This window comes from Sapajus apella, unplaced genomic scaffold (genome assembly GCF_009761245.1).
Source record: "Sapajus apella isolate SASKATOON/1434 unplaced genomic scaffold, GSC_monkey_1.0 scaffold20, whole genome shotgun sequence".
In the NCBI taxonomy this organism is placed as follows: Eukaryota; Metazoa; Chordata; class Mammalia; order Primates; family Cebidae; genus Sapajus; species Sapajus apella.
In genome coordinates this window covers 26,080,313-26,092,667 of record NW_022436960.1, presented here as the reverse complement: position 1 = coordinate 26,092,667, position 12,355 = coordinate 26,080,313, and the positions used below count along the sequence as shown (strand labels likewise).

At 45.7% G+C, this 12,355-nt stretch overlaps 1 protein-coding gene across 1 annotated transcript in view; it reads left to right on the top strand.

The window, feature by feature from the left end:
- Window positions 1-12,355, top strand: part of LRRC74A (leucine rich repeat containing 74A) — a 43,198-nt gene that overhangs the window by 13,474 nt on the left and 17,369 nt on the right. Inside the window, 4 exon segments of the mRNA XM_032287264.1 lie at window positions 2,406-2,455; window positions 2,802-2,883; window positions 10,670-10,755; window positions 11,519-11,713. Of these exon segments, the coding sequence (XP_032143155.1) occupies window positions 2,406-2,455; window positions 2,802-2,883; window positions 10,670-10,755; window positions 11,519-11,713 (413 nt within the window).

Sequence of the window (12,355 nt, the reverse complement as noted above, 5' to 3'; positions counted from 1 at the left end):
AAGGAGGATTAATTTCATTTCCAATTTTGCTTTCAAGTAATGTTTTTTGTTTGTTTTTATTTTGTTCTGTTTTGTTTGAGATGGAGTATTGCTCTGTAGCCCAGGCTGGAGTGCAGTTGTGCAATCTCGGCTCACTGCAACCTCTGCCTCCCGGGTTCAAGCGATTCTCCTGCCTCAGCCTCCCGAGTAGCTGGGATTACCGGCACGCACCACCATGCCCAACTAATTTTTTTGTATTTTTAGTAGATATGGGGTTCCTCCATATTGGTCAGGCTGGTAACAAACTCCTAACCTCAGGTGATCCACCTGCCTCAGCCTCCCAAAGTGCTGGGATTATGGGTGTCAGCCACTGTGCCTGGCCTTGCTTTGTTTATGGTACTTTCTTGTGTCAAAGTTTGTGTCTTTTATTGATGTCAAGTTTTATAGTCTTTTCACTTTATGGATTTAATTTTTGCAGCCTTGCTTTAAAACTCTTTCCTAAAGTTTATACAAATATTTTCCTGAACCAGGAATGGCGGCATGCACTGATAGTCCCATCTACTCAGGAGGCTGGGTGGGAGAATTGCTTGAGCCCAGGACTGGCCCCCTGGGCAACATAGTGAGACCCCATCTGTAAAAAAGAAAAAGAAAAAAAAAGTTAGGTCAAAATATTTTCCTTTATTTTCTTCCATTTTTTTTTAACTCTTAGGTCTCTAATATATCTAATACTTTTTTGTACCTGGCATGAGGTAGACATCAAATGTTTTATTTCCAAAACTGACAGCCAGGTGCTTCAGCATCATCAATGGAATAATTCATCCTTTTCTGACTAATTTGAAATGTCATCTTTATCATGTATTAAACTCCCATTATAAATATAGGTTTCCTTCCAGATTCTCTTTCATTAATCTATTTATATATTTCTATGTCAACATTGCATTGTTTTAATATTTGTTTACAATATTAAAATTATTACTACATAAGATGTTGTGACTAATACAAAAACTGATTATGTACAAGTTAATATATGTTATAAAATCTTATAATAAATATTTTTGTTTGTTTGTTTGTTTTTGAGATGGAATCTCCCTCTGTTGCCCAGGGTAGAATGCAGCGCCACCATCTCAGCTCATTACAATCTCTGCCTCCTGGGTTCAAGCGATTCTCCTGCCTCAGCTTCCCAAATAGCTGGGATTGCAGGTGCCCACTGCCATGCCCAGCTAATTTTTGTATTTTTAGTAGAAACAGGGTTTCATCATGTTAGCCAGGCTGGTCTTGACCTCCTGACCTCAAGTGATCCACCTGCCTCGGCCTCCCAAAGTGCTGGGATTACAGGCATGAGCCACTGCGCCCAGCCAATAAGTATGTTTTGTATGTGAATGGGCAAAGACTACCCCTTTTTTTCCAAAGTAATCTTGAATCTTTTTTTGCAAAGTGATTCTGCAATTTTGGCTATTAGTGTTGTTAGTAATCGTGGCTATGCTTGTACAGTTTCTCCCCCAGGTGAACTGTAGAATCATTCTTTCAAGTTCTATTTAAGAAAAAGAAGAAAAGATAAAACAGCTGTTGGGGTTTTGGTTGGGGTTTTCCATTTACTATTCTAGGTTAATTTATGAAAGAACCGACATAGTCACAATATTGAGTCTCCTCATTTATGAACATGGTTTATCTCTATTCCTCCAGGCCTTTTTATGTTCTTGGGTAAAGTCTTATTTTCTTCTATTATAAGCCTTGCATTATTTATATTAGGTTTATTTCTAGGTCTTCCATTATTTTATCTTATGTGAACAGAATGTTTTTCTATCATATTTTCTAATGGGTTATTACTGATATGTCTGAAAGCTATTAATTTTTGTCCATTGAGTCTGTATCCACTTACCTTATTAAATTATCTTATAAGTTCTAACATTTTGTTAGTTTTATAGAATTATTTAGATAGGTGATCATATCTGCAAATAATGAAAGTTTTATCTCTTCTTTTCCGATATTTATAGCTCCTAGTTATTTTTCTGGTTGTATTGGCTAAGACCCCTAACATAATGTGTTAACATAGTACAGAAAGCTCTTTGTAAAAATACAAATCCCCCAGTCCTATCCCAGACTGCTGAAATCAGACTCTTTAGCAGGAGAAATCTGGGAATCTGTATTTTATCAAATTTCACAAATAATTATCTTACAATCAGCTCTGTAGAGACAGGCGCTCCCTATGTTGCCCAGGCTGGTTGTAAATTCCTGGGCTCAAGCGATCCTCCCACCTCGGCCTCCCAAAGTGCTGTGATCACAGGCATGAGCCATTGCGTCTGGCCCCTGCCACCTTTTCCATGTCTGATTGTTCTAAACAGAAGTGGACTGGGAGGGGTAGGGGGTGGGAGAGGAGGGGAGTCATGGTCTAGCGGTGCACTGCTGACACACCACCCTCACTACAGGAAATGACTTCGAGGAAGAATCTGCAGCACTGTTCTGCCAAGTCCTGTCGGTAAGAGGCAGGGAGTGCAGCCAAGCCACGTGGGTGATGTCCCTGGGAGATCTGGGCAATCTGGGGCTGCTATGGGCACAGTGACGTGAGGCTACTCACACATGTTAGGGACAAGGGAGTGTTTAGACCCTGCCAACCCCAGCAAAAGCCACAGCAAACAGTAGAGTTGTTTATATGGCACTAAGTTCTCCCAGCAAACATCAACAGCCAAACGAAAAATGCCTAAGACATTGTCTTCACCTAATTTTCTGTACATTGGCGCCCCCATCATACTGTCCTCCAATAAGTAAGATATTTGCAATCAGAAGACAAAAAATCCTTCTCTTTCCCCTGTTTGTTTCTGTAGAGCAATTACCGAATTAAGAAGCTGGATCTCAGCCACAATCAATTCTCTGATGTAGGAGGGGAGCACCTGGGACAGATGCTGGGTAAGTCTCCCTGGAGGGAAGGGACAGCAAATGGGAGGGATGGGGGAGGATTACTGGCAGAGCTGAATCTCCCTTTTTAACATTATTTTTCAATGTTGTGAGTATAAAAGTGTTGTAAACCATGTCCAGAATACATTCAGAATCAGTTGGGTGCAGTGGCTCATACTGGTAATGCCAGAACTTTGGGAACCTGAGGCAGGAGGATCACTTGAGACCAGGAGTTCAAGACCAACCTGAGCAACATAGGGAGACCCCTGTCTCTATAAAATATCAAACAATTAGCCAGGTGTGGTGATGGGCACCTGTAGTTCCAGTTACTCAGAGGGCTGAGGCAGGAGGATCACTTGAACCTGGGAAACGGAGGTTGCAGTGAGCTGAGATCACACCACTGCACTCTAGCCTGGCAACAGAGAGAGATTCCGTCTCAAAAAAAAAAGGAAGTTGAGGCTGCAGTGAAACATGATCTTGTCCCTACACTCCACAACAGAGAGTGACTCTGTCTCAGATGAAGAAGAGGGCCAGGCACGGTGGCTCACACCTGTAATCCCAGCCCTTGCAGGTGGATTGCAAGGTCAAGAGATCAAGACCATCCTGGCCAACATGGTGAAACCCCATCTCTACTAAGAATACAAAAAAAAACTTAGTTTGGTGCAGTGGTGCATGCCTGTAGTCCCAGCTACTCTGGAGGCTGAGACAGAAGAATCGCTTGAACCTGGGAGGCGGAGGTTGCAGTGAGCCGCGATCGCACCACTGCACTCCAGCCTGGCGACAGAGAGAGACTCCATCTCAAAAAAGAAAAAAAGAAGAAGAGGAGGAGGAGGAGGAAGAGAGAAGGAGTAGCAGCAAACACCTGGTCATGGGAAGTAAAATTTTATGATGATTAGAAGAACACAGAGTGAAACAACTAACAACTTGCTGATCTCAGGAAGGCTAAGGACTGTTAAGTATGGCCCAGTAAGCACAAACGATCCAAAAGCAATTGAAAAGTACCTTTTGGGTACTATGCTTATTACCTGGGTGATGAAATCCTCAGTACACCAAACCCCTGCGACATGCAACTTACTTATACAACAAACCAGCACATGGACGCCTGAATCTAAAAGTTTTAAAAATTCCTGTACTTGACAACAATACATTTGAAACATGCATATGATAAAAAGCCACACAACTGTGAACAACCCTAAAAAACAATCGACAGGGAGTAGATATTTGCAGCATTTGTAGAGTAAAACATCAGTATTCAGAATGTTGATAAAAGAGCCTTGGCTCAATTAGACAATGATAAGTAGCCTCAATAGAGCAATCGTTAAGGCTCATGCATAGCAAAAGAAGAAAGCAGTGCTCACATCTCTCCACTAATTAGAGAAATGAAAGGTTCTCCTTGTCATCTACTAAAGCTGTGAAAGTTTAAAGCCAGTGAATGTCAAAGGCTGTGGACAATAGAGTGAAATAAGAATTATTCCAAGCTGCCAGGCACTTTTGAGAACAAATTGACAGTCCTTGGTAAATTGGAAAATGTGTGTATTCTATGATGCAGAAATTCCTTCCCATCAAGGGGAATTGTCTCAGAGAAGCTCTCATACATACACAGAGATGTGTGAGGAGGTTATTACAGCATTATCATAAGAGAGAAAAAAAAAGTAACAAACTAAATGGTCATCCCCGAGCAAATGAGTAGAAAAAAGGAAGTTGTCGCCGGAGTCTAGGCAAGACGGGAAACTAGCTTGAGCTCAGGGAGGAGGTAGGATAGAGAAGAGTGGATGAATTCAGAATATACTTTGGGGGTAAAGCCAAAAGGACTTGTTGATGTGGAGAATGAGGGAAAGAGGAGAGAGAGAGAGAGACTCATGGTCTTTTTGCTTCAGCCATTGGTTGGATGATGGTGTTGTTTATAAGATTGGAGAAAACTCAGGGAGCAGTAGGGGCAGGAGAGAGGAGGCCAGTTTTCCATTTCAGCCACGTAATATCTGCAATGGCCATTTGATGCCTACATAGAGAAGTCAGGCAGATGGTTTGCTGTATGAGTTTAGAGCTTGGTGAAGAGATCAGGGCTGAAGATACACATTTGGGGGTCATAGGTATATAGACGTATTTAAAACCATGAGGCAAGATGAGGTTATCTAGGCAAGGAGTGTACACAGAGTTGAGTAGGTGACCATGGAACTGACCTCTGAGTCACGCCAACACTTTAAGGTTTCACAGAGGAGGAAGAGGAGCCTGAGAAGGAGTGGTCAAACAGGAGGAAAACCAGAAAAGCAAGGTGGCAAGGAGCCCAGGAAGGGAATGGTTCAGGAAGAAGGTTGGCAGTTGCGTCAAATGCTGCTGAGGATGCTGCTGCTATCCTCGTCAAATAAGACAAGGATAAAATAGTGACCATGGCAATTGGCAGCATGGAAAGAGTTAGTGGCCTCGAAGATGCTTTTTTTTTTTTTTTTTTTTTGAGACGGAGTCTTGCTGTGTCGTCAGGCTGGAGTTCAGTGGCGCAGTCTCGGCTCACTGCAGCCTCCACCTCCCAGGTTCAAGCGATTCTTCTGCCTCAGCCCCTCGAGTAGCTGGGACTACAGGCTCATGCCAAACACCCAGCCAATTTTTGTATTTTTAGTAGAGATGGGGTTTCACCATGTTGGCCAGGATGTTCTCAATCTCTTGACCTCGTGATCCACCTGCCTCGGCCTCCCAAAGTGCTGGGATTACAGGTATGAGCCACCGCACCTGTCTCTAAAGTGCTATTTTAACTATTCACAGTAACAAGGACATGGAGTCAACCTAAATGCCCATCAATGATAGACTGCATAAAGGAAAAATGTGGTACATATACACCCTGGAATACTATCCAGTCACAAAAAACAGTGAAACCCTGTTCTTTGCAGGAAAATGAATGGAGCTGGGGGCCGTTATCCTTAGTACACTAATGCAGGAACAGAGAACCAAATACCCCATGTTCTCACTTACAAGTGGGAGCTAAAGTATGAGAACACATGAACACATAAAGGGAAGCATTCACTGGGGACTAACTGGGAGTGCAGGGCAGGAGGAGGGAGAGGAATGGGAAAAATAACTAATGAATACCAGGCTTAGTACTTGGATGATGAAATAATCTGCACAACAAACCCTGTGACACAAGTTTACCAATATAACAAACCTGCACATGTACCCCTGAACTTAAAAAAAGAAAGTGCTGTTTTAGAGGAGTAGGTGAGTATGGAAACTCCAATGGAGGAGGTTGAGTTGAAAGTGAGGGCCTGGCACACTGGCTCATGCCTGTAATCCCAGTGCTTTGGGAGGCTGAGGTGGGAAGCCAGGAGTTCAAGACCAGCTTGGGCAACATAGTGAGACCCTCTCTCTACGAAAAATTCGAAATTTAGGCCGGGCACAGTGGCTCACACCTGTAATCCCAGCGCTTTGGGAGGCCAAGGCAGGCAGATCACAAGGTCAAGAGATCAAGACCATCCTGGCCAACATGGTGAAACCCCGTCTCTACTAAAAATACAAAAATTAGCCGGGTGTGGTGGTGTGCACCTGTAGTCCCAGCTACTCGGGAGGCTGAGGCAGGAGAATTGCTTGAACCCAGGAGGCGGAGGTTGCAATGAGCCGAGATCCCGCCATTGCACTCCACCCTGGGTGACAGAGTGAGACTCCATCTCAAAAAAAAAAAATCGAAAATTAGCTGGGCATGGTGGCACATGCCTATATAATAGAATGCAAAGCTAAAAGAACACTATAGGCAACTGCAGAAGTTCCTCTGGGAAGGCTGGAACAGAAAGAAGGGGCGGGAGTCAAGGGAGACAGGCAGTCCAGAGAGGGTGTTTTTTCTTTGTTTGTTTTTTGAGACAGTCTAGCTCTGTTGCCCAGGCTGAAATGCAGTGGCTGTCAGCTTAAATGCAACCTCTGCCTCCCCGGTTCAAGTGATTCTCCTGTCTCAGCCTCCTGAATAGCTGGGGCTACAGGCACTCACCACCACGTCCAGCTAATTTTTGAATTTTTAGTAGAGATGGGGTTTCTCCATGTTGGCCAGGATGGTCTCCATCTCTTGACATCATGATCCGCCCGCCTCGGCCTCCCAAAGTGCTGGGATTACAGGTGTGAGCCACCGCGCCCCGCCCCAGGGAGAGTTTTTAAGGATGGAAAATGCTGAGAGGAAAAACAGAAGAAGCTGATGCTACAGAAAAAGGGGGAGGTAATTACAGGAGCAAAGTCCATGAGAAGGCTGCAGGCTGTGAAGTCCAGAACAAAAGTGCAGAGCTCGCCTTAGAGAGCAGGAGGGACAGACAGTTCATTCGTTGAAAGACAAATGAGGAAAGGGTGGATACAGGTGCGGGTAAGTGGGTAGATTTCACGATGGTGTTTGAAGGCTCTCATTGCTGCTATTTTCTCAGTGAAGTAGGAGGCAAGATCTTCAGCTGAAAGTGCAGTTCAGACCACTAGGGCTGATGGGAGGGCAGAAGGCGTAAAATACCGTGTGTCGGGGAGGAGCAACATGTAAAGGAAGCGCCTTTCCACGTGGTGGTGGAAAGTTTGAGGCAGTTTGAGTCTCTGCCTGAAAACCGAGGTCATAAATTTAACATGAGGCAGACTGTGCTCTCTTTTTTGTTTTGTTTTTGAGACAGAGTCTCGCTCTGTTGCCCAGGCTGGAGTGCAGTGGCAAGATCTTGGCTCACTGCAGCCTCCGCCTCCCGGGTTCAAGAAATTCTTGTGCCTCAGCCTCCCAAGTAGCTGGGATTACAGGAGCCCACCACCATGCGAGGCTAAGTTTTGTATTTTTGGTAGAGATGGTTTTCACCATGTTGGCCAGGCTGGTCTTGAACTCCTGACGTCAAGTGATCTGCCCTCCTTGGCCTCCCAAAGTGCTGGGATTATAGACGTGAGTCACCACGCCTGGCCTGTGCTCTTTCAAAATGGTTATAAACATACTGCGAATGCAGCTTTTAAAAACACTTATTATTGCCAGGCATAGTAGCTCACGCCTGTAATCACAACACTTTGGGAGGCCAAGGTGAGTGAATCACCTGAGGTCAGGAGTTCAAGACCAGTCTGGCCATATGGTGAAACCCTATCTCTACTAAAAATACAAAAAATTAGCTTGGCATGGTGGCTTGGGCCAATAATTTCAAGCTACTCGGGAGGCTGAGGCAGGAGATCGCTTGAACCTGGGAGACGGAGGTTGCAGGGAGCAAAGATCGCGCCATTGCACTCCAGCCTGGGTGACAAGACTGATATTCTGTCTCAAAACAAAACAAAACTAAAAAAACTTATTATTTGAAGTGATTGCTATGCAACAGGCATCATGTTGGGCATTTTACATCAAACCTCATTAAAAAACACTCTATATAGGTTTATATCTCCATCGTACAGATAAGGAAACAGGTATAAAGGAAGGTTAAGTAACCTGCCAGTTGTTACACGGGTAGTAAGTGGTGAGATCAGAATTATCATCTAAATTGTGTGGCCATTTGAGTGACGCAGGTGTGCAGGGTGTAGCTTAAATGAGAGAACTGGCAGAGAAGAGGAAATCTGGATTAAGAAGAGAGTGAAAGAGAGAAGGGAACGGGTAACAAAGGCAAGAGAGCCGGGTGCGGTGGCTCAAGCCTGTAATCCCAGCACTTTGGGAGGCCAAGGCAGGCAGATCACAAGGTCAAGAGATCAAGACCATCCTGGCCAACATGGTGAAACCCCGTCTCTACTAAAAATACAAAAATTAGCTGGGTGTGGTGGTGTGCGCCTGTAGTCCCAGCTACTCGGGAGGCTGAGGCAGGAGAATTGCTTGAACCCAGGAGGCGGAGGTTGCAGTGAGCCAAGATCATGCCACTGCACTCCAGCGTGGCACCTAGTGACAGAGTGAGACTCTGTCTCAACAAAAAAAAAAAAACAAAGGCAAGAGAAAGTTTGCTCCCAAAATTATATAAGGTGTTATGCGCTTTGCTAAAAACACACACCCAGGGTTGACACAAATAGAAGCAGGATCTGAACATAGTGCACTATCCACAAAAAATAAAAAATAGGCCAGGCGCGGTGGTTCATACCTGTAATCCCAGCACTTTGGGAGGCTGAGACAGGCGGATCATCTGAGGTCAGGAGTTCAAGACCAGCCTGGCCAACATGGTGAAACCCCGCCTCTACTAATAAAAATACAAAAATTAGCTGGGCGTGGTGGCATGTGTCTGTCATCCCAGCTACTCAGGAGGCTGAGGCAGGAGAATCGCTTGAACCCAGGAGGTGGAGGTTGCGGTAAGCCAAGATCGTGCCATTGCATTCCAGCCTGGTCAACAAGAGCGAAACTCCGTCTCAAAAAAATAATAAAATAAAATAAGAAATAAGACATTATTCCTGGGCCAGAGGCCTAAAGGCAATTCCTCCCATTCAGTCATGGTTCAAGAGGACTTTAGCCTTACCATTGATGGCATCCTTGGCATAACTGCCCTCCCCAAATAAAAGCAACAATAATAATGTGTTGAAATAGAATGTCCCAACCCTGTGGAACATGTAAGCAAAATCATCTTTGGGGCAAAACCAAAGTATGATTTCTGTGCAGACCCAGCTTCGCCACAAACCTGATGCCTCCCTACTTCCAACTGGTTGTGCTCCTAAGGCTTTGCTGAAGAGAAATTCTGGAGTCACCACTGCAGCCATGGCCTGCCATGATAAAGATATAGTGTGTCATAATATGCCACATCCATCACAGTGTTCCTGTGTAAATACAGCCCCTGAAGATGTTTTCCAGCTACTTCTGTCTATTTTAATGCAAAATATTCCACCAGATAAATAATTCTTACATTCATTCATTCGTTTATTTATTTATTTGAGACAGTGTCTCACTCTGTCGCTAGGCTGAAGTGCAGTGGCACGATCTCGGCTCACTGCAACCTCCACCTCCTGGGTTCAAGTGATTCTCCTGCCTCTGCCTCACAAATAGCTGGGATTACAGGCACCTGCCACCACAGCTGGCTAATTTCTATATTTTTAGTAGAGACGGGGTTTCACCATGTTGGGCAGGATGGTCTCAATTTCTTGACCTTGTGATCCACCCCCCTTGGCCTCCCAGAGTGCTGGGATTACAGGCGTGAGTTACCATGCCCGGCCTATTTATTTAATTTTGAGATGGAGCCTAGCTCTGTCACCCAGGCTAGAGTTTGGTGGTGCCATCTTGGCTCACTGCAACCTACACCTCCTGGGTTCAAACAATTCTCCTGCCTCAGCTTCCCGAGTAGCTGGGACTCCAGGCATGTGCCACCACGCTCAGCTAATTTTTGTATTTTTAGTAAAGACGGGGTTCCACCATATTGACCAGGCTGGTCTCAAACTCCTGACCTCAGGTGATCCACCTGCCTCAGCTTCCCAAAGTGCTGGGATTACAGGTGTGAGCCACCATGCCCGGCCAAATAATTCTTACTTTTATAAATGATGCCATGGTAAACCTCTACAAGCACATTGCTTTTCCCATATTCTGTGCTGTCATCTTAGGTAGAGAGAGTGTCAGAGGTGATGACAGGGTGACCACCTTTTAATGGGAAAATATCTGTGATCAGCTAATATCTGCCAAATAGACTATAGCAATTTCCTTCCCACCTAAACTATGCAAGGAGGATTATTTCACCACATCTTTGCCAGCTTTGGGAATTGTCTTACAATTTTGTGTTTAAATGAATAACTAAAAAAAGTATTATCTGAGAATTTTACCTTGCATGACCACTGAGTGGTCTTTATCCCCAATGTCATGGACATCTGTTAACTCTGAGAATCGGCTTTTTGGGCTGTGGGAGACACTAAGCCAATTCCCTCCCTGTTTCAGCCAACAATGTGGGGCTCACGTCACTGGATCTGAGCTGGAATCACTTTCACACACGAGGAGCTGTAGCCTTGTGCAATGGTCTCCGGGTAAGGCACTCTCCAGGAATGGTGTGTGGAGCCCGACTGAGGCTAGCCAGGACCTCCCTCCTGCCATCCTCAGCCTCTTCCTCATGATCACCAACAATGAGGGCATACTGAGATCTCATCAAATGCTTTTCAAGTTATTGGTCTCCCTCCCACAATCCCTGGATGCACGTTATTCTTTTTTTCCGAGACAAGAGTCTCACTCTGTGGCCCAGGCTAGAGTGCAGTGGCACAATCTCAGCTCACTATAACCTCTGCCTCCTGGGTTCAAGGGATTCTCCTGCCTCAGCCTCCCAAGTAGCTGGGACTACAGGTGCCCGCCACCACGCTTGGCTAATTTTTGCATTTTTAGTAGAGACGGGATTTCACCATATTGGCCAGGCTGGTCTTGAACCCCTGACCTTGTGATCCGCCTGCCTTGGCCTCCCAAAGTGCTGAGATTCCAGGTGTGAGACATCGTGCCCGGCCTGCACGTTATTCTTTAGTATAATCATATCTGCTGAGGCTAGGGTGGCATCTTTGGTGACACTTCAAGAGGGCAGTTTAATTAATGGGTAGTGAATGACAAGAAGCCAAAGGGAAGGAGTCTCATGAATACTCGAAACTGAGCCCTGCTGTGAGCTCTGGAACAATCTGGCAGATCTGTCACTCCTGGGGACCACTGAGCACCCAGTCAGGATGCCAGCAGTGGGTAGAAATCGGGGCCCTTTTGGTTGGATGAGTTACATGCAACCTTGATGCTGGTGCTTCTCCCCTCTCCCTGGAGGGTAATGTGACCCTGACAAAACTGGACCTCTCCATGAATGGCCTCGGGAATGAGGGGGCCCTGGCCCTAGGGGAGGTCCTCCGACTCAACAGCTGCCTGGTCTACCTGGATGTCAGCAGCAATGACATCAGCAACGAAGGGGCCTCCAAAATCAGCAAAGGACTGGAGTCCAATGAAAGCCTCAAAGTTCTGAAGGTAGTCTTCCGCTGGAAAGGGGCTATTTTGTGTGTGTGTGTGTGTGTGTGTGTGTGTGTGTGTGTGTGTGTGTGTTGGGGTGAGGTGGGAGCTGCATAGTACTGGAGAGAATCATTTGGAACATCTGTACTTCATATATGTATGTATTTTTTACCATCTCTCGGCTGTAAGCTCAGCGACCATTCTCTGCTCTAAAGCCAGTGTCACCCTCAGTGCCCCCTGGTGCCCTGCAGGTCTTCCTAACTGGTCTTCCTTCCTCCCATCTGGGTCTCCTTCAGAATCTTCACAACATTGCCACCAGAGTGTGCTTTTTTTATTTTTGAAACAGGGTCTGGCTCTGTCACCCAGGCTGGAATGCAGTGGTGCAATCTCGGCTCACTGCAAACTCCTCCTCCCAGGTTCAAACCATCCTCCCACATCAGCCTCCCAGAGTGCTGGGATTACAGGCATGAACCACTGTGCCTAGCCCTCAGAGCATATTTTTGAACACAAATCTGATGTGCATTTCCCTTCCCCAGCCCTTCAGTCTTCTCTCTTTTGGCTTAGACCCACCCATGGGTTTGTGTTGCTCAGACCCCGTTTGCTGAGCTCCAAGTGCCCCCCAGCCTCAGTCCACCCCGTGCTCTCCCTTGCTCTGCACCC